At 45.6% G+C, this 26,033-nt stretch overlaps 1 protein-coding gene across 3 annotated transcripts in view; it reads right to left on the bottom strand.

Moving 5' to 3' along the window:
* Gne (glucosamine (UDP-N-acetyl)-2-epimerase/N-acetylmannosamine kinase) overlaps nucleotides 1-25,512 on the bottom strand; it is a 46,615-nt gene extending 21,103 nt beyond the window's left edge. Inside the window, exons 1-4 of one of the 3 annotated variants that reach the window (XM_041667477.1) lie at nucleotides 25,384-25,512; nucleotides 5,928-6,133; nucleotides 3,821-4,272; nucleotides 564-716 (exon numbers count right to left, since the gene is read on the bottom strand). In XM_041667477.1, the coding sequence (XP_041523411.1) occupies nucleotides 564-716; nucleotides 3,821-4,272; nucleotides 5,928-6,133; nucleotides 25,384-25,509 (937 nt within the window). In that variant the 5' untranslated portion in view covers nucleotides 25,510-25,512. Of the gene's footprint in view, nucleotides 1-563; nucleotides 717-3,820; nucleotides 4,273-5,927; nucleotides 6,134-10,840; nucleotides 10,860-11,224; nucleotides 11,601-25,383 lie in introns of those variants that run through there. The other 2 variants (XM_041667479.1, XM_041667478.1) reach the window with 2 other exon arrangements.
* Between the last annotated feature and the right edge of the window lie 521 nt (nucleotides 25,513-26,033).

The following is a 26,033-nucleotide window of genomic DNA, read 5'->3' as shown; positions in this document are numbered from 1 at the left end:
TTCAGAGTCCTGTTTCTTCTAACAGAAAAGGTTCTTCTTAAGTAAGGTGGCAGGTAATAGCTTAGCATTTCAGAGAAAATGAATCCTGTAACCAAAAGAATCCTAAGAGCTCACAGTGACTAATGTCAGCTACAATAAGCAGGATTTAAAGACCCCTTAGTGTCAGCCCTGATCTGTCTCATGTACCTCAGAGCCCCATCACCTGCCTGAGGTCTCACTTAGCACTGAAGTCCACAGCTATCCCAGCCTAGACACCCTCCTTGACCTTGACCTCTCACAGCCCTTAGAGTTCCTTCTCGGAGTGGAAACTGGAGGGAAACGACAAAGCAGGAGGGCAAACTGCAGAGCAGTGAGCCTCATAAACATTTACTTCCTGTTGTTTCTACTAGAGGTGGACTACAGCATCACACACAGCATTCTGACTAACCTTCGCCTGGGATGCTTTTCCGAAGGGCCCTAGGATAGGATAGGCAAGCAAAGACGACCATCAAGAAAAGAGGAAAGTAACAGAAACTAAAGTTTGAAAAGGTAGATGGCATAATTTCATTTTTAAGTTCCATTACCTGCATCAATATTTGGAAACAGAACTAGGGTCCTCTTGTTAAACGAGATAAGTGCATCCAGTGTTAATTCAAACATCTTTATGGAATGCTTAATGTCAGTGGTCACAGGGTGCTGCAGAGCGACAATGTAATCTTTACATTTTACATCATCACCTGTTTAAAGAGAGGCGAACCACAGTGCTTCATTAGTTAAGACTCTTCTTCTTGTTGCTGTTGTTGTTTTTTTTTTGGCAGGGTCTCACTATGTAGTCTTGGCTGGCCTGGAACACATTTTCAAACGTGAAAAAGGAGAGCCTTTCCTGTTATGATCTAAAGGATGAGCTAATCTAAGTGCAGACAATCTAAGTGCCGTACCACGTCTGATAAGGCAATTCAACGTACAGCTCCGCTCTAAACCACAGCTGCGGCACATGGTGCTGGGACGTGAATGAACTCACTCCCGACTCATTCCCGAGAGGGGAATGCTGTCATCCTTTGACATGAATCATCCTTACAGCAGCAGCCAAAGCACAAATGTCCATGTAGACAGTAAGCTACGAAGGACACAATCTCCTCTCAGAGTCTCTTCTCCCCTCCCCCAGCCCCCACATCCTTCATCTTCATAGTATTTTCTTTGTAGGTGAGAGGATCCACACACACACACACTCCAGGGGTCTGGGAATTAAACGCAAGGTTCACCAATCAAGTAGCCAGCTGCATTGTTAGCCCTGAGGGTTGGGATATCAAAGCGCTTCTCCAGTCCCATGAGAAGGATCATTCTCTACAAACTATTGCTAAGAATAAATAGAGGTCTCAGGGGAAGAATTCTAGCCCTTTGCTCCATGAGTGATTTCCACTTCTCATTTACCTTATACTCTGAGTGTAATTGTTCAAACTCTGTTTTATTGAGTATCATTATTAGTGAGGGGTGAGATGCATGCTATCACTTGTAGAGGATAACTTGCGGTAGTCTCCTTCCATCTTACAGGATTGAACTCAGGCTTGCGGTCTCACCAGGTTTGATTTTTTTTTTTTTTTGAGACAAGGTCTCAGTATTCCAGGTTGGCCTTGAATTCAATATAGTTAAAGATTACCTTGAACTCTTGATCTTCTCCCAAGTGCTAAGATTACAGGCACGTACCACCATACCTGGCTAGGTATTTTTTGTTTGTTGTGTTGTGTTTTGTTTCGTTTTAATATTGAGAAACAAAGCTCAAGTCATTGAGCTGGAACTATCTATTCCTGGCAGCGAAGACTGATATTTACTGTTGGGATGCCTCTCATTATCACGAGTTTAATGTATCTTTTCGACCTTGCTAATATTTTATGGGATCAGGTGATAAAGCTGCATGTTGTAAGTGACCTGCACAATTTTACTTTCCTGTGAGCAGAGTGAAAACGTAAGAAGCTCTAGTGGAGAAGCAGACAATGCTACCTGTACAAATGTATTACTGCTAGATACAATTGGGCTCGCTGTCTTGCTTGTGTCTGCTTTTTTTTTTTTTTTTTTTTTTTTACCAGTGTAAAAGTAAAACAAGAAGCTGGGTATTGTGTGCAGTTGTGTGCAGACAGGAGAATGAGGCAGGAAAGTCAGTTTTGAGACTGGTCAGGCCTACACAATGAATACCAGAATAAACAGAGTTATATAGCAAGGCTCTGTCTAAAAATAAAGAAATAAATATAAAAAGAATCCAGGTTTTGCTCTTTCCATCATGAAGTATAAACTGTCAAACAGGGCTTTAAGCTTGTGTTTACAATCTTACTGCATTGTGCCCTTGATTTTTAAAAAATTAGTGTTCTTGTGTGGGCCTCATGTGAGGGAATGTGCACACATGTGGAGGTCAGAGGGCAACTCTGTGGAGCCCGGCCTCTTCCACCTTATATGGGCTGCAAGGGCTGCACTGTCAGGAGCTAGAGCCTTTCCCTGCTGAGCCATCCCGCTGGACCGGCATGCTCGCTTTCTTTTAAAGCCACCAAAACCAAAACCCCAAGTATGACATTCTTTGCCAATACTCCCAGCCCTGAGGTATGAGGACAAGAGAATCTCTGGGGCTTATTGCCCAGCCGGTTTGGCCACACCCGTCAGCTGCAGTTTCAGTGAGCGGCCATGTTTCAAATCATAAGCAGTGGGGGAAATGCTGGACATCAACATCTGGCCTCCACAAACCCATGTGCACACACAAAAGTGAAAGCAACATTTTCCATACTAAAAAATAAGATGCAACCAGGCGGTGGTGGCACACGCCTTTAACCCCTACATTCAGGAGGCCGAGACAAGCCTGATATAGAAAGCGAGTTCCAGGACAGTCAGGGCTACACAGAGAAACCCTGTCTTGAAAAAAAAAGTAGAAAAAGTCAAAGTACTCTAAGCTCACACTGGAAAATAATATAATAAATTAGTTTTACCTACTTTCTAGCCTTTCCACTATTACAGCCTTTACAGAGATGGATCACATTATGCATGCATTTTTCTAGCATGCTCTCCCAACACTTGTGCACATGTGCACATACGGACACAGGAGGGCAGCGCTGACTGTCTTCCTCAGGTGCTCTCCACCTTACACCTCCTGTGACGGTCTCTCTAAATTCAGAGCTTACCAGTCCAGCTGGACTAGCTGCCTCCATGCCCCGCCATGCCAGGGCCAGGGCACATACCACAGCTGGCTCTTTGACATGGATTCTTATGCCAAACAATTGACCCAGTGAGCCATCTCCTTCTCCTTTTCCCCATTTTTTTGATAAAGTAAGAATTGTACTCATGGACAGGTATAATAGCATATGCTTATAATCCTAGCACTTACGAGGCAGAGGCAGGAGGATCAAGAGTTCAAGGTTATCCTGAGCTATCTACGCTCCAGCACGTGGACCTGAACTCAATCCCTAGAGCACAGGGCAGAAATGGAGGACTGACTACAGAGTCATATGCACATCACATTTTGAACAGACACACATATGCATATGCACACACAATAATAAAATTCATTTTTAAAAGCTTATCAACACATAAATTAAAACTGTTAAAGAATGAACTATCCTTGTGAATACTACTCACTAAAATATTCAGTGGAGCAAAAGCATTCATATGTACAAAGATAGCACAGATTTTTAACATCAATCCAGCTTTTCCATTTTATAGAGAACCTTGGGGTAAGCATATACCACAAAGTAAGAACTGTGAAGTAAAATCTTAGTTCTCTGGTCTCCAATGGAATATTGTGTCCATTAGTTTCCAAAAAGACTGAAATATGCCCAGCACTTTCTGAGTCTGGCATACGTACCTAGCCACATCCGAATGATGCTCATATAGTCCTTGTTCTTGGCCGAGAGCAGTTTGTCATAGGAAGGGCAGCCTGCCAACAGAATGCGGTCGTGGTCCTCACACATGGATATCAGGTGCTGCTCGGCACTGCGGGTGCAGCACACGTGATAGTGTGCCAGCTTCGTTATGGCGTGTCTGATGGAGTCGTCGATGGTCCCACTGACCTCCCCGCCCTCAATGTGCAGGATTCGGATGTTCATCAGGGCGGCAGATGTCGCCAGGGCAAGGGCGTCGAATCGGTCTCCATGAACAATCATGATGTCAGGCTTCAGGCGATTAAGGACATCTGGAAGCTTCACTAGAGCTAGGCCTACTGACTCTACCATGGCTGCTTCATCCTCCCCTCTAACGATCGTGTGGAGTCGGGTGTTAATGTCAAAGTCGTCTTGCTCAATCATGCGATATGTGTTTCTAAAGCGGAGCACAGGAGTGACACTATGTTCTTACACAAGAAAGCACAATACCAACCCCAAAGGGACACCTGCTCACAGTCTCGCTTGCTAAAACAAGTAATTAAACTACAAACAAAGAGCAAAGACCATAAATGTACCTATACCCGATTCACACTGGTACACAGTCAGCAGCGTTCTCCAGATCAAGATAAAGCCTGCCCTGGAAATCCTCCTAAATACTAGTTGATTTTCCTATTCAATAGTCTCACCATCAAATACACCTTTCCACCTCAGGTGCTGCAGCAACTACCTCGTCCGGGCCAGCCTCCTTGCCACCGGCTTCCCGCACAAGATTTGTCACAGAAGAGAACTTACTGAGACTTCTACCTCTGGCTCAAACTACAACATCTGATCACTCAAATAGCCTGCCTTGGATAGCCAAATTCATTACAATTTAAAAAAAAAAAATCTAGCCGGGCGGTGGTGGCGCACGCCTTTAATCCCAGCACTCGGGAGGCAGAGGCAGGTGGATCTCTGTGAGTTCGAGGCCAGACTGGTCTACAAGAGCTAGTTCCAGGACAGGCTCCAAAAGCTACGGAGAAACCCTGTCTCGAAAATCAAAAAAAAAAAAAAAATTATAGGAGCTACCCATGAGCCTCCTCACTGCTCCTTAACTGTCTTCTTAGAGCAAGCCCCCGCCACACAGAGTGTAGGAGACGGTGGTATTCTGCTTACTGTTCTGGCGGTGCATTACCGCCCTGCCTTTAAAGTAGTCTGAATATGACGGTTTGAGCACTGGCTTCTTTCATAAACGGTGACGGTCAGTCTTAGGAGGCTGCACGAACATTTTCACACCACAAGGGGGCACTAAGTGCACGAGGAGAGCAAAGCCAAGGCTCCTTCCTGGTCTAGCTCAGCCTACCCTTCAGTTTTCAAATCATGCCTGCTACCCTACAGTACAGACCTTAAGGTTACACACACAAATTAATGATCCTGGTAATGTAACATTTTCATTTACCTTAAGATAAGTTAGACTTCTGTAAATCTTGTCTCATGTATACTACTTTATATGTGATTGACTTGTAAACCAGGATTGGTTTTTGTTGTTTTGTCTATTTGGAGACAGGGTCTTACTATGCAGCCCTCACTTTGCAATCTGGGCAGGACTCAAACTCAAAGCAATCCTCCCGCCTCAGCTTCCCAGGTAGTAGGATTACAGGCACACACCAATACACTCAGTTTAATAAACCGTTCTGAAGAACTGCCATTAGAACTCACGAGACACCCTGGGGTGAAATAAGCCTGCTCTGTCGTAAAGCACAGGTCTGGCTTGCTTGAGGCTTTGGGCTCAAACCCCAACACCAAAAAATTATGCCATGAAGCCATGTTATTATAATCTAATTTTATATACAATTATACACACACATATGTGTTTCTTCTGAGTGTAGTAACAAATAGTGACATTTCCAGCTGTCGATCATCAAGTATCTGCTGAACAGCAGCACTGGGGCAGGCTTCATCGCCATTTGGTTTTTACCCTGGTTTATAACTGAAGTAACAGACTCTGAGCGTCTTCCCAATCCTCTGCAGTACAGAGGCCGAGGCCCGCAGCCTACAAACCCAGGCTCTCCCGGGCGCACTGCTGGACGAAGCACAGGAAAGCACGCGTCTCACCCGTAGTCGTCTATCAGGTGTGAGCCCAGCACCACCACATCCAGCTCAAAGAACGCAGGCTCTGTCTTAATGCCGAACATGATCGGGGCGAGTTTGGAGTAATCCGCGCGGTTGCAGGTAGCAACGCAAACCCGAAGCTTCCGGTTATTCCCGTTCTTCTCCATGACTTGCTTTTTTTTAGTTGAGAGTTTCTTAAAATAGAGTTCCTAACGATACAAAAATAAAAGTTATTGTTTACTGCTGGAATAACTACGAAGTAGGAGAGCAGAACTTTCCTGTTGAAAGCATTGTGGTTCAGTACAGAGGCGTCCAATCTTTGCTCCACCCTGCTCCCCCTGCGACACCCTCACTGGGGTGTCAAGTGAGGAACCCCCAGCAGGCTGGCAGCCTCCGTCCTTTCTCTCACTGCCACACTGGAACACAGTTTCCATTCCAAAGATAAACAAATAACTTCTCTTTAATTATTAGTTTAAAGTACTTACTAAAGGAAAAAATACTTGGTATATTCACAAGCGAGCCCAACTGTTAGAAAATGTGGGCTGAGAATCACCTACCGGTTAATTTCACAAAAGGGAGAGACAGGTCTAGAGGGAAAATTACTGCCCCAAGATTCAAGATCACATCTTCAAAGAGCATGTCCTTGCCCTCACATGACACACTCCCTCGGAAGAGATGCTTCTTAGAAACTCCCTCAAGACCTCATCTGCACCCACGTGCCAGACAGCAAAGCCGGCTCCAAACGCCCACGGACGGCTCTGCTACGCTTCCCCAGGGCACCTGAAAGTCGGTGTCCCAAACTGAACTCATTTCTCCCGCAAAGCTGTTTCTCCTGGTTTGTTCCCTAACCCAGTTACGTGCTACGACTCATCCAAATTTCCTGCTATCCTGCCGCTTCCATTCCTCACCAGTACCTCCTGGGCGGGTCGATTCACCCCTGAGCTCACTGTTTCTTCCTCTTGGTCCCCACCAGCACCTCCCTTAGATAAAAGTCCATTTGTCTTGGGTCCGAGCTAGTAGTCAAAGTGGTGAGCCTATTTCTTGTCCTGTCCTTCTCCCACAGACTTTCAAAGGGATCTGACTGTCACACCAATCAGCATACCTCACTATGGGATAAAATCCAAAATGCTAATCTGGACCTCAGCCTGTTTTATAAACCACATCTCTCCGATTACTAGTGTCAAAGCATCAGTGAATCAAAATGCCCGTTGCTCATTAGTGGATCTATGCCAGCCTTAGGTCTAATGCCTGGATCTACAGCTTCCTTCCCCTCTTGCCCAGACTCCTACTCAGGCTTCAAACCCCAGCGAAGTATCACCTCTTCTGGGGAGGCTTCATTAACCCCATCCTTTGCAGAGCTACCTCCTCCTCAGCACTGTGGTCCTGCCACACCCATGAAAACACTTTTGTTTAACTCCATGGCCTACCTACCTTTCCATCAGCCCTCACCCCACACCCTTCACTTACAAAGTCAAAACCAGCAAGAGATGGTTGACTTAGGGAACTTGTTTCTGCAGGCCATCTATCATATAACCCCAGTGCTTGTCAGGCTGAGGCAGGAGGATTCAAAGATCCTGACCTGGAAGCCAATCCACGTACATGGTGAGATATGAGATGAGGAAGGGAAGAAGAGACAGGGTGTGGGGGAGCTACAAAGAACAGGGGGGAGGGATTTGTTTTATGGAAAACTTTAAATTTCCCAGTAGCAACGTTAAGTTTCACCTCATGGACTCTGACCTTGGTGCTTAGGGTTGAGGAAATACAGCACTATTTGAACTTGAACTAGGAATCCAGGCTGTAACGGGAGCAGCGCAGCCCCCTGAGGCTAAGCAGTCAGCCCATCAAGGGTCTTCTGATGTGGGCACACTTCAGAGTGGAGTTCCCTGATCATGCAAACTGTCCCATGATGAGTGAGGCCCACTCCAAAGCATAATACCCAGGAAACGCTAATTCTGCCCAAAGAAAAGCCCTTGTAACTGTCAAATGAGCACACTGCCAAGAGTCTAGAGCACCACCTAATCATTAGAGAACGGCCGTCCTAAGTGTCCTGTACACAATCCTCCCTCCACTGAACAAACGTGGACTGACTCAGCTGTGGTATTTGATTTGCTGGGTGAGGCAGAGCAAACGACTGGCGTTGGTCAATGTATTATACGTGGACGGCGAACATTCCAGCTGGCAGCGCTTTGTCTGCCAGGTTACTGAGCTATCGTCCTAACCAACCGTTAGTATAAACTATGAAAATACGTGCTCTTTTTTTTTCTTCTTAAGCCAAAACATTTTAGGAAAATAAAACCTTTTAAAGAGGAGTATTTCTTGAATTTTAAAAATTAATTATTGCATACTGGACATGGTGGCGCACACCTTTAATCCCAGCACTTGGGAGGCAGAGACAGGCAGATCTCTGTGAGTTCGAGGCCAGCCTGGACTACATGCAAGTTCCAAGTCAGCCAGAGCTCCATGGTAAGACCCTATCCCAATAAACAAACAGATAAATAAATAAATACACAATTCATGATTAGTGGTGTATTCACATGGCTTCAAATGAGAAGGTCTGCCAGGCCGTTCTCTCAGCCATGTGGCTCTTCTCAGCGGCTCACAGGACTGGTTTGCCTTCATTTCCGTCTTTTCTTTTCTGTCTCCTCTCCTTGTCCCCAACATTTGTTATTTGGGCTTATTAGTGGTTTTTTGTTTGCTTGGGTTTTTTGTTTGTTTGTGACAGCCCTATGTAGCCCTGGCTGGTCTTCCCTGGCCTGTGTAAGCATCCAAAGTGTTGAAATTACAGGCATGTACCATCCTCCTATATATATATATATGTATTTATTTATAAATACATATAATATATAGTATGCAATTGGTAACATTTTACAAGCTATTGCTACCTTCTTTACTTTTAAAATATTTATAATTATGTTTCTGAATTAAATGGGAACAAGGAAAAATTTAAAGACAATGGAAATACCAAACCAACTGTGCAAGTTATCAGCTTTTCAAATAAATGAAGAGTTGTAAGAGCCTTGGAAATAAACAGAATGAACAAGAGCTTACAGAGTCTTTAATCTGTGTAGGGCACTGCACAGAAACTGAGATGGGTAAGGAGCTGAGAAAGGTCTTGTTTCTGACTTTAGGAAAGAACACTGTGGAGGATGGCCTGGAACACAACAGACCCCAGCCATTCCGCTTTCACAAGCAGGCGCAATGGAAATCAGAAACTTTAACAAACTGTCTGTTATTTATTCTGGATGAAGTATTCCCAAAGGTATTTTTTAAAAATTCTGTTCTTTGTGTTTTTGAGACGGGGGTCTCTCTACATACCCCTAACTGTCCTGGGATTTTCTCTGCAGACCAGGCTGGCCTGGAGCTCACTGAGATCCTCCTGCCTCTGCTTCCTGAGTGCCAGGTTTAAAGACTTGCACCACTAAAGACACATTTTTTACACTGAAGATAGTGACCAGCATTGTCACCACTAATATGGGATGAGTAATGAGACAAAATTGACTCAAACTACTTCATAAAGTACAATGTAAAACAAGATTGAATTTGCTTCTTTACATGGCGGAATACTAGACAAAAGTTAAAAACAATCAACTGTATCTATATTTGTCAGTGCATACTGTGTATACCCATCCCAAAGTCTGAGGCCCCAAACATTGCAAAATGCAAACAGTTTTGAGCACTCGAGCCAGTGAGATGGAAGGCTGCATGGGTGAAAGTGGAGGTCAAAGGACAAACTCTAACAGGACAGTAATGGCTCACGTATTCGGGAGGCAGAGGCATGCGAATCTCTGTGAGTTCGAGGCCATCCTGGTCTACAAGAGCTAGTTCCAGGTCAGGCTTCAAAGCTACAGAGAAACCCTGTCTCAAAACACCACACACACACACACACACACACACACACACACACACACACACTCCTGTATCAATCAATCCTCCAAGCTGAAGCAGAGTTAGAACACACAAACAGACAAGGAGCGCAAGGGTGTGCTTCTTTATGCCTTCTGGGCTAGGGTGGAGGACACGTCAGGAACACAGCAAATCAGCAGGAAGGAAAGGCTGCCTGGGCGAACAATTGATCAGTGGACCAGACAATAAGGGAAATGGGAGGCCACAAGGGTTTTATAAAATGCCTAACCCAGAGACTACCTGCAAGGACCCCCAAATCTGGGCCATCCCATCCCAACAGCAGCAGTCAACTGGCTTCAACAGAGTTTTTTACTTCGCTTTCTCCTTCTCCACCAATGCTTTGCTTGCCTCACAGAACAATCTCACCAACTCCCCGCTTACACTTTCACCTTGTTAGAGACAGGCTGTCTGTAGTATCCCCGCTCCTTCCGGGGAACTCAACGTTTCAGATTGCCGGATTGCCGGCCAGCCGCTCGGATTCTACAGCTGGTTTTACCGGGTTCTGAGGACCTAAACTCAGGTCAAGTTTTCAGCGTCACATCCTCCAGCAACCACCACCAGCCATCTGCGCGGCTCCAAGAAATGGCAATGCTCACATACCGCGTTCAACTCAATCGTGCTTTATAAACGTTGCAAAAGGTGGTAATGTCAATGTCCCAACCACGAGAAAGTGTTTTCTGTACGCTTGTGCAAGTAGCCACCAGTCACACGGTAAACACCGGTAAGCGCTTTCACCTCGCACTGTGCTAACATAACGTCATAAGAAAGCATCTTTTAATCCTATCTCATTCACTCCGCTACACGGACAGGAACACTGAGGTATAGAAAAAAATCGTCTTGCTCTAAATTACAGTTAAACATAGTTAATGACTGATAGATCCATCTTCCTGCACCGAGGTCACTGCCTTACACACCCTCTGCCTTGTGTGTACATTCCACAAACACCCACGAGCGCAAACCTTGCTGGAGAACTTGACACACACCTCCTTTCACGCAGAGCGGATGGAACTCACCGCAATAAAACGGGGTGCGGAGTTCTCAGCACCCCGCTGCCCCGCTATAATCCAGTCTGTCATTCCTTCCAGAGCCCCTACAATTGGGCTAAACCATTTTCTTTCCGGTTAAACTGTACCCTCGCCACACCCCTCCTATTTGAGGAGCAAAGCCCAACTGTGCTCTAGCGATTTTACAAGGCTGTTCTTGGATGGATATAAACGCCGATCACATTTCCAAGGAGGCCAAGAGTCCAGATGGTCCGTGCTGGGCGGACCTCCGAGACCGTCTCCCAGATCACACCCCGCGCACCCGGGGCAGGGGTGGCCAGCAGCTCTCTCACGCCTCCGCCCCGGGCCCCAGGGCTGCGCTGCCCACTGCCCGCGGGGACGGGCCAGGCCTACCTCCTCACGCCCCGGTTCCCATTCACCCGCACGCTGAGCTTGACAGCTCCGGGGTCACACGTCGGAGCCCCGCGTCCGGCGGGAGAGGCGCCCTGCCGCGCAGTCCCGGGGCACCCAGCGCAAGGCCCACAGCTGCAGGGGAGCTGTCGGAGCGCGGCGCGATGCTCGTGAGTCACCGACTGGCGTGTGGCCCTCGCCGGGTTAGTTCCTCCAGCGCCACCTCAGCACTCAGTCAGCGGGCTTCCAGCCGGCCTACACCGCGGGCCCGGGCCAGCGTACCCCGTGGCTTCCGCTACTCCGGCGCCGCTCGATGACTCGGCGCTCCGCCCGACCGCTGATCCTGCAGGCGCCCCCCCCCCCTAACTCCGCGGAGCGCCGAACCGTCGATCTCTCCGCCCGGCCTCGGCCCCGCCCCCGCCCCGCCCCCGCCCCGCCCCCTGCCCTCCCCAGAGCATTTCTGTTAGCCCCGGGCGGTTGCACTGAGCGCCTTCCGCTGTCGTGTCAGCTCGGGTAGTGGCGTCCATTCGGTCTGCTGAGCCTGGGGGTGTTCTCTCCTCTGCCGAAGCCCACTGTGAAGCCCGAGTTTTCCACGAGATGGTTGTTTCAGCCTTGCACTCAAGCTGAGAGTCATCTCATAGACCAAGCACCAGCCTAGAGTGGTCCCTGGGATTAAGCCTGGCCACGCCTGCCAGGAGGCTCTGTTGGAGTGCGGAGTGACAAGACACATGTATTAGCTGAGCATTCTGTTATCGAATTTGGGTGCCCCGAAAAGCCAGGTTCTGCCACCTATCCTCCATAAGTCAATGAGAACAGCAGAATTAATATAATGATAATAATAATCATTATTATTATTCATTGTGACCATATTGCAAAGAGGAACAAAGATATCCAAGGATGCGCTCTCCCCAGGTCCATTTTTGAACCCCTAAACTGAGGTTATAATATATAGGAAGAGTTGGAGATGATCATGTGGTTTTTTTTCTCTCAGTTTGTTCATATGGTGGACTACAGTGACTAATTTTTATATGTTGAACTATCCCTGCATCTCTGGGATGGAGGCTACTTGATGATCTATCACCATCCCTGATTTCAAACTGTACTTCAGAGCTATAGTAATAAAAACGGCATGATATTAGCATAAAAACAGACACGTTGATCAATGGAATTTAATAGAAGACCTAGACATAAATCCACACACCTATGGACATCTGGATTTGATGAAGAAATAAGAAATATACAATGGAAAAAATAAAGCATCTTCAACAAATGGTGCTGCTCTAATTGGATGTCTGCATGTAGAGGAATGTAAATAGATCCATATCTATCAGCCTACACAAAACTCAAGTCCAAGTGGGTCAAAGGCCTCAACATAAAGCCAGATATGCTGAACCAAATAGAAGAGAAAGTGGGGAATAGCCTTGAACGCATTGGCACAGAAGAGCACTGCATGAACAGAAAAGTGACAGTGGAGTCACTAAGATCAATAATCAATAATAAATGAGACATCATAAAACTAAAAAGCTTCTATAACACAAAGAACACCATCAATGGGACAAAACGGCAGCTTATAGATGGAAAAGATTTTCTCCAACTCCATATCTGACAGAGAATTACTATCCAAAATATATAAAGAACTTAAGAAACTAGAAATCAACAAATCAAACTATCCAATTAAAATGATATAAATATATAAACAGAGAATTATCAACAGAATAATATCAAATGACTGAGAAAAACATAATTAAATGTTCAATATCCTTAGTCATCAGGAAAATATAAATCAAAATGACTATGAGATTCCTTCTTATACCTGCCAGAATGGCTAAGATAAAAATGCAAAGTGACAGATCATTCTGGCGAGGATGTGGAGCAAGGGGCACACTCCTCCATTGCTGGCAGGAGTGCAAACTTGTATGGCCACTTTGGAAATCAATATGGCAGTTTCTCAGAAAATTGGGAATTGATTTACCTCAAAGTCCAGCTATACACTCCTGGGCATATACCCAAAGGACATTCCATCCTACCACAAGAATTCTTTCTCAGCTATGTTCAGAGCAGCTCGATTCACAATAACCAGAAACTGGAAACAACCTAGATGTCTCTCAACCAGAGAATTGGTAAAGAAAATGTGGCACATTTACACAGTGGAGTACGGTACTCAGTTGTTAAAAACAATGACATCATGAAATTTGCTGGCAAATGGATAGAACTACAAAGCAAACAAACAAACAAACCATTCTGAGTGAGGTAACTCAGACCCCGAAAGACAAACTTGATATGTACTCATGTGTGAGGAACTGGGTTCAATCCCAGTGCAGCAAAGAAAAAAAAAGAAAAAGAAAGAAAAGCATTTTTTAGACTCCATATGTACTTAAGAGAGTTCTGAGTTGTTGTGCATTTATTTGTTGTTGTTGTTTTTGCTTAACCACTGTTAAAAATCTTGTGTTTCTATATGTAGGTAGTTAGTAAGGTGTTTGTCATTTAACATTAAATGAAATGACCTCACCTTTTGCATCTCTGAATTCCAGAACTGCACAAGAACCTTGCAAGGACTTGTCTCTCAGTGTGCAGGTCATTTTCCTATGTGCAAGTGAGATTACACTTTAGGGGCTCTGTGGCTCTTCTGGTCAGCAGTGTGAACTGGCAAACCCAAAGCCTTCCCAAGCAGGGCCGTTTGCCTGCTTTCCTTACTCTGATCTAAGGACTTACAGTTTATAATATAATATAAATAAGGTCATTTTTGTTGTTTTTTGTTTTTCGAGACAGGGTTTCTCTGTGTAGCTTTGGAGTGTGTCCTGGAGCTCACTCTGTAGACCAGGCTGGCCAAATTCACAGAGATCCTCCTGCGTCTGCCTCCCGAGTGCTAGGAATAAAGGCATGTGCTACCACCGCCTGGCTAAAATAAGATCTTTCTATAGCTGACCCATCGACTGCAGCATATGTGAAAACATCAAAACACCGACTATGAAGAATTACTAAGCCTTCTCACGGAAGGTGAGCCCTTTCTGAGGGGATCCTGATGGATATTTAGCTGGCCATTTTGGCAACATTTCTTACCACACTGACTTGTTTTGTTCTTTTACTTGGGGATTTAATTATTATAAAGTACTCCCCTGCTTGGTATATGCTACCCATTGTAGTAGTAACTGCTTATTATCTATGCTCAGGGCTTATAACGACATCCAGGTATCTGTTCTAGCGCTCCTATTTATTTTATTGATCATTTTGTCTTTTGAGACAGAGTTTCTCTATATAGTCCTAGCTGAAATTCATTATGTAGACCAGACTGGCTTCAAACTCTAATTGCTGGCCTTAAAGGCGTGCATCACCATGCCCTGCAGACCTCTTTTGTATATAAACAGATCAGAAGCCCAGAAACTCAACAATGTAGCAAGTTAGGGGGCACCTTGGGCTATGTGAGACACTACTCCAGAAAAGGGGGCAAGCACTGGGGCTGTAACTCAGTTGACAGAGTACTTACCTGGCATGCGTGAAACCCTAGGTTCAACCTTTGGTATCATATAAAACTTGACAAGATAGTGCCTGCTTGTAACTCCAGTATTCAACAGGTAGAAGCAGGAGGTTCAGAAGTTCAAGGTCCTTCTTGAATATACAATAAATTTGAAGCTAGTCTGGAATACATGAGACTCAGATCGCATAATAATAATAATAATAGGAACATAAAGAAAATGTCAGCTGGAGGTTTATCTCAGTGTTAAGAGTGCTTGCCTGGTCTCAGTGCCCAGCATTATGCAAGAAGTGGTGATGGGGAGCATGAGATCAGCTTGGCAAAGCTATTGGATGTGTGTGCAGGCATTTGTAAGACAGAGGTCACCCTGAATATTATTCCTAGAAATGTTCATCTTGTGATTATTATTTTTTTTTTTTTTTGAGACAGGATCTCTCATTGGCCCGGAGCTCACTGATTAAGTTAGGTTGGCTAGTCAGCAATCCCCAGAGATCCACCTGTCTCAATCTCCCCAGCACTGGAATTATAGGCTTGTACCACAGAACTTAGCATAGGGGAGCGGCACTGAATTTCCATTTATTTATTTATTTATCATAATTTTTTAGTGATCTTTAGGGAACCTTCCATCGTGCACCCCAATGCCACTCATCTCCCTGTCCTCCCACATCCTCCCTCCACCCTGTAATCTCCCCCCAAAAGAAAATAAAGAATAGGGCTGGAGAGATGGCTCAGCAGTTAAGAGCACTGCCTGCTCTTCCAGAGGTCCTGAGTTCAATTCCCAGCAACACATGGTGGCTCACAACCATCTGTAATGGGATCTGGTGCCCTCTTCTGGCCTGCAAGTATATACATGCAAGCAGAACACTGTATATGTAATAAATAAATAAAGATTTATTTTTTTAAAAAAGAAAATAAAGAATAAAAATTAGAACTTGGGGGAAAAAAAAAGTCTTGCCGGCCCCTCTGGGCATGTCCTGCTCCTCTACCAACTGCAGCCTTTCCTCACACCCCTCCCAGCTGTCAAGTCTCCAGCTCCGCCACACAGTTACCATTCTGCTCCTCTGTCTTACTGGCCTCTCAGGCACACATCCATTTGTCATGGTGGCATTAGATGCTGTGGTGTGTCACACAGGAGACCCTTTGGTCCAGACAGCTTTACTTGCAAATGTTGATTGCAATGAGTCATTCATTGGTCTGGCTCACGACTTCTGCAACACCGTCAACTCTGGGCTCCCATTGAAACTCCTCTCAGGTATTCCGCTGTGGCCTCGAGTCCAGGAGATCCCGTGGCTACGGTTTGGCAGGACCGGCCCTTCGGGTGCTTCAGCAGCTCATAGACGGCGTGGATGCTGGGGTGGTCCCACTCAAGGCCCTGGATCTGGGCCTGGGTGGGAGCTGAGTTGGTCAGGTCGCCAGCCTCCCTGTGCCCATGCCACTGGAGCCAGCTCTCCTGTGCTGCCAGGCAAGGGACAGGACCAGCTCTCCCTCAGCCATGCCTCTGCTCTGCACTGCAGGTGAGGAGGGGCTTTAGGGAGCAGTACAGACCACGGACATCTGCATGGCTTTTGGTGAAAACACGGGCCATGTACATCGACACAGACCCCAGCTGCAGTAGGGCCACAGATCCAGACATGGCTCTTGGCAGCAGCAGAGGCCTGGACATCAACACGGCCTCAGGAGGCAGCGTAGGCCACCGGATCGATATGGTCACCTGCAGCAGCACAGCCTACAGACATCAACATGGCTTCAAGCAGCAGCACACACCATGGTCGTCTGAAGGGTTTTCAGTGGTAATGTGGGCCATGGACATCAACACAGACCCCAGCTGTGGCAGGCTCACAGACCTAGCCCCTCAGCAACAGTATGGGCCTGGGCATAACTATGGCCTCTCACATCAAGCTGTTCCTCACCGCCATCACGTGTCCAGTTCCGCCTCTCTTCACAGCGCACAAACCATTCCACTTCTCTTACTGTCCCCAAACTTAACTTTTTAATGTAAGCGTTAGGTATTCTAACTCGTGACCTTATGCTTGCCAGAGAAGCGCTTACCAACTGAGCTATCTCCCTAGCCCATGGAGCTAGCTACTACTCTCTCTCTCTCCCTCTCCCTCCATATATATATATACACACACACACACGTGTGTGTGTGTGTGTGTGTGTGTGTGTGTGTTACTGAGGCATCCATAAATAGCTAAATCAAGTGTTGACTTCACATTTTTCTGAAATAGAAACTGCCATTAAATTAAAGAAAGAGCACACTATCAGTGCCTACTCAGAAGGTGCCTGTCCACAATCCCTGAAAAACCTAGCACCAAGACTGTGCCTAACAAACACATCGGTAACTGCCGGGTGGGCTGCGCTAGCTCTTTGGGGCCTTTAGACAGGCGGAGACAGTGGCTAGGTGGTGGGATATGTGTGGGAAAGGGGGGCATATTAAAAACACAGGCACAGATACTATTGAGGCAGGGCAGGTGGAGCGTGAGGCAGGATCCTCAACAGCTTTCTGGTTTTAATCGATTTGTAAGCTAGGCTTACTTTTCTTCCCTGTTTTCTAGTTTGTGTTTGTTTTTGTTTGTTTTGTTTGGGATGCCAGTGCTCTGCCACTGTGCCGCCTTCTGATGCTGATGCCAATGTGTTTATAGCTACAGTGAGTCTTTCCTTCCAATGCCTGCTCCTTGCAGTCATGCAGTCAGAAGATCAACAGACCCGAATGTCAGGGAGACCCGCCAAATTCATCATTCTGATCCCCAACTCCAACTCACTGATAAGGACTGCCTGGAGGACGATGTCCAGATGACCCTGGGGCTGAATAAGAGTGTGGAGGAAAGAGTTCTTGGGCTCTTTGGATGGGGCCAGAAGAGAGGTGGAGGCGGCATTATGTAGTTCCCGTCTCTGTTTTGAGTCACGAAGAAGATAATCACAGGGTGGAAAAAATGAGTGATCAGCTGGGCATGGTGAATTAGGCCTGCCTGGAATCCTAGCCCTCCAGAGACAGAGAATCAACATGGGCTAGAGCCAGCCTGGACTACAGTGAGCTAAAGAGTATCCTGGAGTCTCTATTTCAAAACCAAAAGAAACAAACAAAAACTAAGTAGCCAATTACCATATCCTTCTGAATATCTACATGTAGCTATCAACCTCCACTTAGTTGCTCTCACTCACAGTACTTCGGATTGACAGGCTGTCTGAGTGTCTGGGGGTAAAGCAGGATGTACACTCTATTGTATATACTCTCCTCATGAGGCGGAATAAGGCAGAAAAGAGCAACTTTCAGTACGGGTCTGTTGGTGTGCTTAGTGTTCACTAAGAGCACCGCTTGTCCTGCCTACTGCCAAGCATGACCTCACTTGCTATCCAGAACAGAGAGACCCAAACAATGGGCCCTTGCTCTTAACAACCCGACTGACTCATCTTGCTTGCTCACCTCAGATTGAGGCATTAGAGTATAAAATGGGAACACAAACTGGACCCAGCACTGGGGCCTTTCGGGTGCTGTCCTGGCTTCGGCTTGCCGGTGATCTGGGCTCTCTTCCACTCTCATTGGTGCTGGAGTTTACTCCTGAAAGGTTCCTGGAGCATTCAGAACAGAGAAGGACTCCTATTGCACTAAGTGGCCTTCTGCAGCTGCGTTACACAGAGAAGCATCCCCACCACCCAGGAAAGAGCATAAGGGTTAAGATTACGTTGTCTGAGCCAGGGCAGTGCGAGGTGGTGGTGGCGCACGCCTTTAATTCCAGCACTCAGGAGGCAGAGATAGGCGGATCTCTATGAAGGGCCAGTCTGGTCTACAAGAGTTAGTTCCAGGACAGTTAGGGCTATTACACAGAGAAACCTGTCTCAAAAAAACTTTAAAAAAAGAAAGGAAGGAAGGAAGGAAGGAAGGAAGGAAGGAAGAAAGGAAAGATTACATTGTCTGAGTAGTGCTTAGCCTATTCTGTAGAGTCCCAGGTCAGTGAGAGCGAGAGACTGCCTCAAAACAAAACAGAACAACGTGAAAAGAACTTGAGGAATCCATCTAAGGATGACCTCTGACCTCTACACAGTTGTGTACAATGTGCAAGTGGGCCTGCATTTACATATGTACTCACACACATGAATACTCTCTCTCTCTCTCTCTCTCTCTCTCTCTCTCTCACACACACACACACACACACACACACACACACACACAGACACACACTTGACTATATTGGCTGAAAGAATTCAGAAACATCCTAAAGCATCAACTTTAGTCTGAGATTAAAAGATAGGCCGGCAGAAAGACTGGTTAAAGTATTCATGACTGCAACACGAGCCTTTTGAAACTCATGTTTCAGAGCCATTTAATGATTCTTCCACTCACCAAGCTTTTCATGGTTCCACAATGGCTAGCCAACTCTATGCTAGTGTTCCCAGCTACAGAAGAGACATGCAAATAAACACAATGTTGTTGAGTTTGTTTCTGTGGAATATCACTCTTTATTTGGGAATTTAAAGTGTAATTTTTGCTATGGACTATGAAGATATATTGTTCTATGTAGATGTTAGCGAAATGGTATAAGCAAGGAAACTCAGACATTCCTTATGTGGGGATTCCCCTCTGTATACTGTGAATATGATTGGTTAATAAAGAAACTGCTTTGCGCCTATTGCAGCGCAGAACAGGGCAAGGCGGGAATTCCAAGCCATAGAAAAGGAGAGAGTAGGCAGAGTCAGGGAGAAGCTATGTAACCACTGCTGGAGACAGACATTAGACGCTGGACAGAACCTTACCAGTAGCCACAACCACGTGACAGTGCACAGATTAATAGAAATGGGTTAATTTAAGATGTAATAAACTATGTAATATTAGCTTATGCATAAGCTAATAGACCAAACAGTGTTTTAATTAATACAGTTTCTGTGTGGTTATTTCGGGTCTGGGTGGCCGAGAATGAACAAGCAGCCTCTGCCTACACATTCCTTGCTAACAGAAGTTTAAAAATTTGTACTTCCTGGAAAAAATCTAGTTTGCTTTTAACTTTGGCTCTACAATATAAAGTTGAGTCAACATAATTGTTCTCTGAAATAATGTCCCAGTGAAAATTATACAAGTTTGTTCTGTTGAATTTCCTGGTACTTAACTAGGTATTAACTAGAGCTCAATATCTGCAAACCCTAGGAGAGACTCATGATGTCCCAAGAGGGGCTAAGGAGATTATCCGGTACTGGCTCACACCTGAGAGACCACCGAGGAAGGACCCATGTTCGTTGTATAAATACCATATGTTAATCAGCTGTGCTCCTCGAGCATCCAAGTCACATTTGGGGGCAAGCATGCAGCTAAGGTTGAAGGAGAGGCCCCACGGGATCTTGCTATGTAGCTCAGGTTGTCCTCCATTCTGCAGCTCAACAAAGCAATGGTATATAAATGTGTAAGGCATATCCAAATACACATAATTAATATCTCTAAAGCCTCGGCATGAACAAAAGGCCTCAACTTCTCTGCTCTGCATCTCCCGTGCCCCGACTGGGACAGCGTCAGTTCTATGTTTCAGGTCATTTCTTGTTCTTCTTTACATCTTGTCCTGTCCATGAATGTGGGCACTGCCATGATTGGGCTTTGGCCCTTCCCTGGTCCTCTATACACTGTGTCCTCAGAACTTCTATTCTTTTTTTTTTTTTGTAAAGATTTATTTATCTATTATGTATACAACATTCTCCCTCCATGTATGCCCACATGCCAGAGAAGGGCGCCAGATCTCATTACAGATGGTTGTGAGCCCCATGTGGTTGCTGGGAATTGAACTCAGGACCTCTGGAAGAGCAGCCAGTGCTCTTAACCTCTGAGCCATCTCTCCAGCCCCAGAACTTCTATTCTTAAGCTTTCCATTTGGACTTCCATGGAGATAAAGCCTGGATATCCACTCCGGCAGCAGCCACCCCAGTCTGGGTCCACACTTAGAGTTGCTGTCAAGGTACTCCCCCACCTCAATCTCAGTACACAGAGATTTTGGTTCCATTTCCCCCCTTTTCTCATTTTTTCTCTTCTCTTTTTTCTTTCTCTCCTCTCCTCTCCTCCCTTCTCCTCTCCTCTCCTCTCCTCTCCTCTCCTCTCCTCTCCCCCATGTCCCTTCTGCAGGATCTCCTGTGTACCAGGCTAGCGTCAACACTCACTTGAATTTTTAATACCCCTGCCTCACTTCCCATCACTGGGCTGGGCTACTTCACCATGCTTGGGTTTATGTAGTGCTGGGGTTGAGCACAGGGCTTTGCTAACGATAGACAAGCACTCTACCACTGAACTACACCCCAGCCTGAGGCTCTCGGCCTTCAGGCTTCCTTTCTGCTTCCTGTGGTTGTGCTGAACCCAGCCTGTCTTTGCTTTTCAAATCCTATTTATCCTGAAACTTAATCTGAACTCTATCCAAAGAAACTCCTACCTCCACTGGATTTCTGTAGCATTTGGCTTGAGTACCCATTTCATATTTGTGAATTATCCGGTGCTTTAAAATGGCTATGTTTACAACTGTGACATTTAGCATCACTGATGGTATTCTGTGAAAACCAGTCGTACTAGCTACTTCCTTATCTGTGACCTAGTTCTCTAATCAGATCCCAAGTTCTCTGAAGCTAGTCCTCTCTGCTTCTCTCTGAGGGTCCCTGAATCAGTACCTATGTAAGAAATGTAGTCAATAAAAACTGAGGCATCTAACAGTGGTCCTGCCCATCTCTGGTTTCTCCCTGTGGCCCATATCACTGTGTAATCAACCCCCTTGGTCATCCTCCACCAATTAGGCCTAAATATCCTTTTTTCAAAATAAAAACTATAATCATGGTGTGTACATATGTATGTGCACACTCACGCATGCTATGGCAGACAGGTGGAAGTTGGGGGACACTTTGGGATCTGGGGATCAGACTCAGGTTGTCAGGCTTACACAGCCAGCACTTTTATCCACTGAGCTATCTAGCTGGCTCCACGGTATCGCCTCGTCTTTTTAAAGATTAAGTATGAAAATTAGTAACGAGCTGAACAAGGAGAAAGTCAGTGTTGTTATAAGATAGAGGTATGGAGGCAGAAAGTAACTGGAGATGTGACTGAGAAATGGAACAAGGACGTGTCAGCAAGGGCCACCGTGAGGGAGTTGGGCATTCTCCTCTCTGTATTTTGAATTAGGGGCGATAGGCTGGGAAGAAGAGGGACTAGAGGAAAATGGTATTTCCAAGTGATGGTAGCAGGAACTAAGAAAGCGAATCCTGCTGGGTGTGGTGGCACACACTTGGGATCCTAGCACTTGAATCTGAAGTGGGAAGACTGTTGTGAGCTCCAGGACAGCAGGGGCTGCACAGTGAGATCTGACTCAAGAGAGAGGAGCGAGAGGGGAGGAAAGAGGAGAGGAGAGACAGAATGAATCCTGAGAATGGAATCCAAAGAACGTGAAGGAAGAACAGATAGAGCCAGATGGTAGAAATGATAGAGGGGGTGGGGACCAGCCTTCCTAGTTCAGTATGTGGGTGATCAGCAATGCCATTTTCTGAACCCGAAGGGAGACAGACTTGGGGATGAGCTCTGGATGGGAAGGTGGGTGCTCTCGTTTTGGATTTGTTGAGTCTGTAGAACTTTAGGAGATTTTCATGAAGTTAGGGATCCAGAGGAAACAAGGGTTAAAAATGCAGATTTGTCATGGACATGATTAATTCCACTACCTAATACCCATTTGTTTGTTTTGTTTGTTTTTAATATACTTCTCACTCAGTTCAAGGCGCCACCTAACTGTCCTTCTGGTTTTGTTTTGGCTTGGCTTTGTTTTTATTGTTTTCCCCAGCCAAGTTTCCCACATCTGGGGAAATCTCAGGAACAGACACATGTGGAGTGTGATGGATAAACCTTGTCCAGCATGGGAATGTAGTGGATAAACCTCGTACTGGGAAAGCCACCTTTGTGACCATGGTATCTCCCCTGCCAGGGAAGTGTCCAGCTATACTTTTTGCATCCCCATTTCTCTGCCCTGACTCCCAGTTGCTTTTGGTCAATTCTATGTATTTTACTTTATTCTTTTTAATTAATTTATTTATTTATTTTGGTTTTTCAAGACAGAGTTTCTCTGTAGCTTTGGAGCCTGTCCTGGAACTCACTCTTGTAGACCAGGAGGGCCTGGAACTCACAGAGATCTGCCTGCCTCTGCCTCCTAGTTCTGTGATTAAACACATGCATCACCACTGCCCAGATAACTCTTTTTCATAAAGTTGCCTTTTGTGCTTGCAAGTTCCACATCCATGGATCTAAAGAATTATTGATAGAAATATTTGGGGAAAATGTGTCTGTGCTAGAATGTGTGGGCTTCTTGTCATTATTTTTCATTATTTGTTAAATAATACAGCATAAAAACTGCACAGTGTTTCCATTGTACTGAGTATTGTACATGATTAGAGGAGATTTAGCTCTACAGGGGATGTGAGAAGGTCACTGCTGTATGACAACACCCTCATTTTCTACAAGGGCCTCGAACATCCCCAGGTTCTTGAGAGCCTTCATGCACCTTGGATCCCATCTCCCTGCGACCAAAGGCTGACTTGACAGCTGCTGCTATTTGTTCGTTAAGTGTTTTGACTGTCTAGGTCTCAGACCGTTAGTCTCAAACATCTTGAAATCGAATTTAATAAGGTCAAAAGTTCTGTGGAAACCTCACCTCGCTCTGTGATACTTTGTTCTGGACATGAGTTTGCCTTTCTGGACCCAACCCCTTTCTCACTCACTCCCGCCGTCCCCCACAGCCCAAGCACCTGTTCTCCCTCCGGCAACTCTTATCTTAAGGTGTTCTTAAGGTTTCCTAAACTACTTCTTTCTCCTTTCTTTTTTTCTTTGTTCTTTTCTAGATAGAGTGCCACATTGGTCTAGAACTACCTAGAGCTGTCGTCAAGGACCTTCTAAGTGCCAGGGATTGCAAGCATACACACAACACAAGTCTCTTCAAAATATCCCACATCCGGGGCTCACAGGACCCCTGCTTCCTATCTGTCTCTGACCTCTCTAGAATCTGCATTTCCTCAGATCCCTGTGGGAAAAGCTGGCTCCTGGGATTATGTACCCAGGCTTCTTCCATGCCATTTTAATATTCATGCCTGATCTTATTTGCTGGCGTGGCTTAGCCTTCATTTAAAGTGATTCCAAGTCTGGAGGTCTAGTGGAGGATCCCCAAGCCAGGGCCACTAACCAGCTGCTTAAAGGTCAACTTCGTTTGTCCCAGACATAGCAAGTCAATCTCGCCCAAATACAGACATCTTTGTCCTCCTCCACCTGGGCGTTCTCCTCAACCACAGTTCCCGGTGAGTGGAATCCTGACCTATCCAATGACCCAAGAGACATATTTGCCTCCCTCTGCCCTTTCTCTTCTTATGAGACTTAAAAATAGCCAGAGTGGTTGCTTAGACTGTCTCTCGCCCTTGTAATTACAGACAACCGGTGCACGCTAGATCCCACTGAAGACACGGGGGGAGGGGGGGATTTAATTTTAGGCAAAAGCTCAAAAAGTCTAAACTTGAATTTAACTGCTAAACAATAAAAATAATGCATTTTTTATTGAAGACCTTGAACTTGGCCCTCACTACCTTGGTGCCACAGCTGGCCTTAGACTGTGAGGAAGGCCTAAACTCCTGGAATGAATCCACCACCTAACTGAAAATGTCTTTTTAAAAACTTGTTTCTGATTTCTTCACTCTTAAAAAAAAAATTACTGGCACATATGTGTGAGACAGAGTAATGGGCTTTATAAAGACAGTTTTTCTTTCCGGTTTGGCTAAATTCACCCCCCCCACACACACACACACTCCCTTCCTTTCTCCTGCCACTGCTTCTCATTCCTTTCTCTGACAGGTTCTTCCAACCGTTTCCTAACTATAGGTGACCTTTACACCGAGCTGTTCAACTTAAATGTGATGATGCCCTGGAGCATGGAGCTGCTCAGATGCCTTAGTCAAAGCCTAGCTTAAACATATGTTCTAATACAGTGTACCGTGTGGTGTGGCTAAAGATTGACCAACATCCCTCAGATGCCTTAGTCAAAGCCTAGCTTAAACATGCATTCTAATACAGTGTACTGTGTGGTGAGGCTAAAGATTGATCAGCACGGAGATCCCTTTTCATTTGGGCTTAGATACTAATTAACTCAAAGAAAATGCCACCCCCACCATATGGTCATTCAAAAACTCAGATGTAGGGGTATCCATTACGGCGGGTCTATGTGTCATGTTTCAAAACTAAAAAATAAAGTTACAGCAAACACTGTACCTTTTGGAAAGAGACCGTATTTTTGAAGCAAGGAATTCAAAAAGTAAAAGCAAAACTTGTTTTATCTGAAAGCAACAGGAATCGGCAGGAAAGAGCCTGTTTTTAGGAGGAGGAGCGGATAGGGGAGCCGAGGGGAGGTAGGGGAGATACTGAGAGGAGAGAGGGCGGAGGGGAAACTGAGGTCAGGATGTAAAATAAATAAATAATAATAAAAAGAGTTTGTTTTTCTTTCTGCTTGGAAATGCAAAGAGACCACGGGAGCCAGGGCGATGGCAGAGACACAAACCAGAACTGTACAGTGACTAACCACAGAGTGGCGAGCCAGCGTGAGCAGGGCACAGACATAACAGATTGAAAACCTAAGCTTTCCCCTTCCTCCTTTCGATGGCCCTGGTGTCTGAGAGCAAAGCCACGGTGCTCGAGAGGCCCGGCCTTACTCACATGAGGTCCTGGGTAACCCAGCTCCCTGTAGAGATATGTGCGTGATTCCATTCTGTGGCACAATTGTCCCCCGAGGTGTGGTTGGAATCGCCGAGCAGCTGTCTGTCCTCCTGGGTTAGCTGGCATGAAGTGGTCATTAGTAAGCACCTGTGTTCCAAACTAACTCTCAAGCCCCGCCTCTTTGAGAAGGGTGTGTGTGTGTGTGTGTGTGTGTGTGTGTGAGTGTGTGTGTGTTTCTGAACACTTCCTGTGTTCCTGGACAGTGGGTTTGAAGTAGGAGGAAGGAAGGAACCTGAAGGCCACTTCCCTGTTCTTAATATGTGACTCAACTCAGTGATTTTTATTTCCAGTTTTAAAAAAAAAAATGTTCCTGAGTATAAACCCAGTGATAGCTATCATGAAGATCTCTGTTGTCCTTTCTGCCCGTTTTCACACAGGAATATTCAGAACGTCTACTGATGTGCTCGCTGAACAAAGCAATTAAGAGATTAGAGACTTAATAGGATTCCTTAACAACCACAGACTTCTCTACGTTTAGAAAAACCTTTAGCTTCAATAGACGGAAGGAAAAAATCAAATCGCCTTCATCTCAGCTACGTTAGGCTAGAAAAGAGCCTTGGCTTACGAAGAGTGCAGTTTGTGTCTTTAGT

Source organism: Microtus oregoni, unplaced genomic scaffold, assembly GCF_018167655.1.
Source record: "Microtus oregoni isolate MIOR12 unplaced genomic scaffold, Mior012 000017F_ref0000208, whole genome shotgun sequence".
Lineage (NCBI taxonomy): Eukaryota > Metazoa > Chordata > Mammalia > Rodentia > Cricetidae > Microtus > Microtus oregoni.
This window is presented reverse-complemented; position numbering and strand designations above follow the sequence as displayed.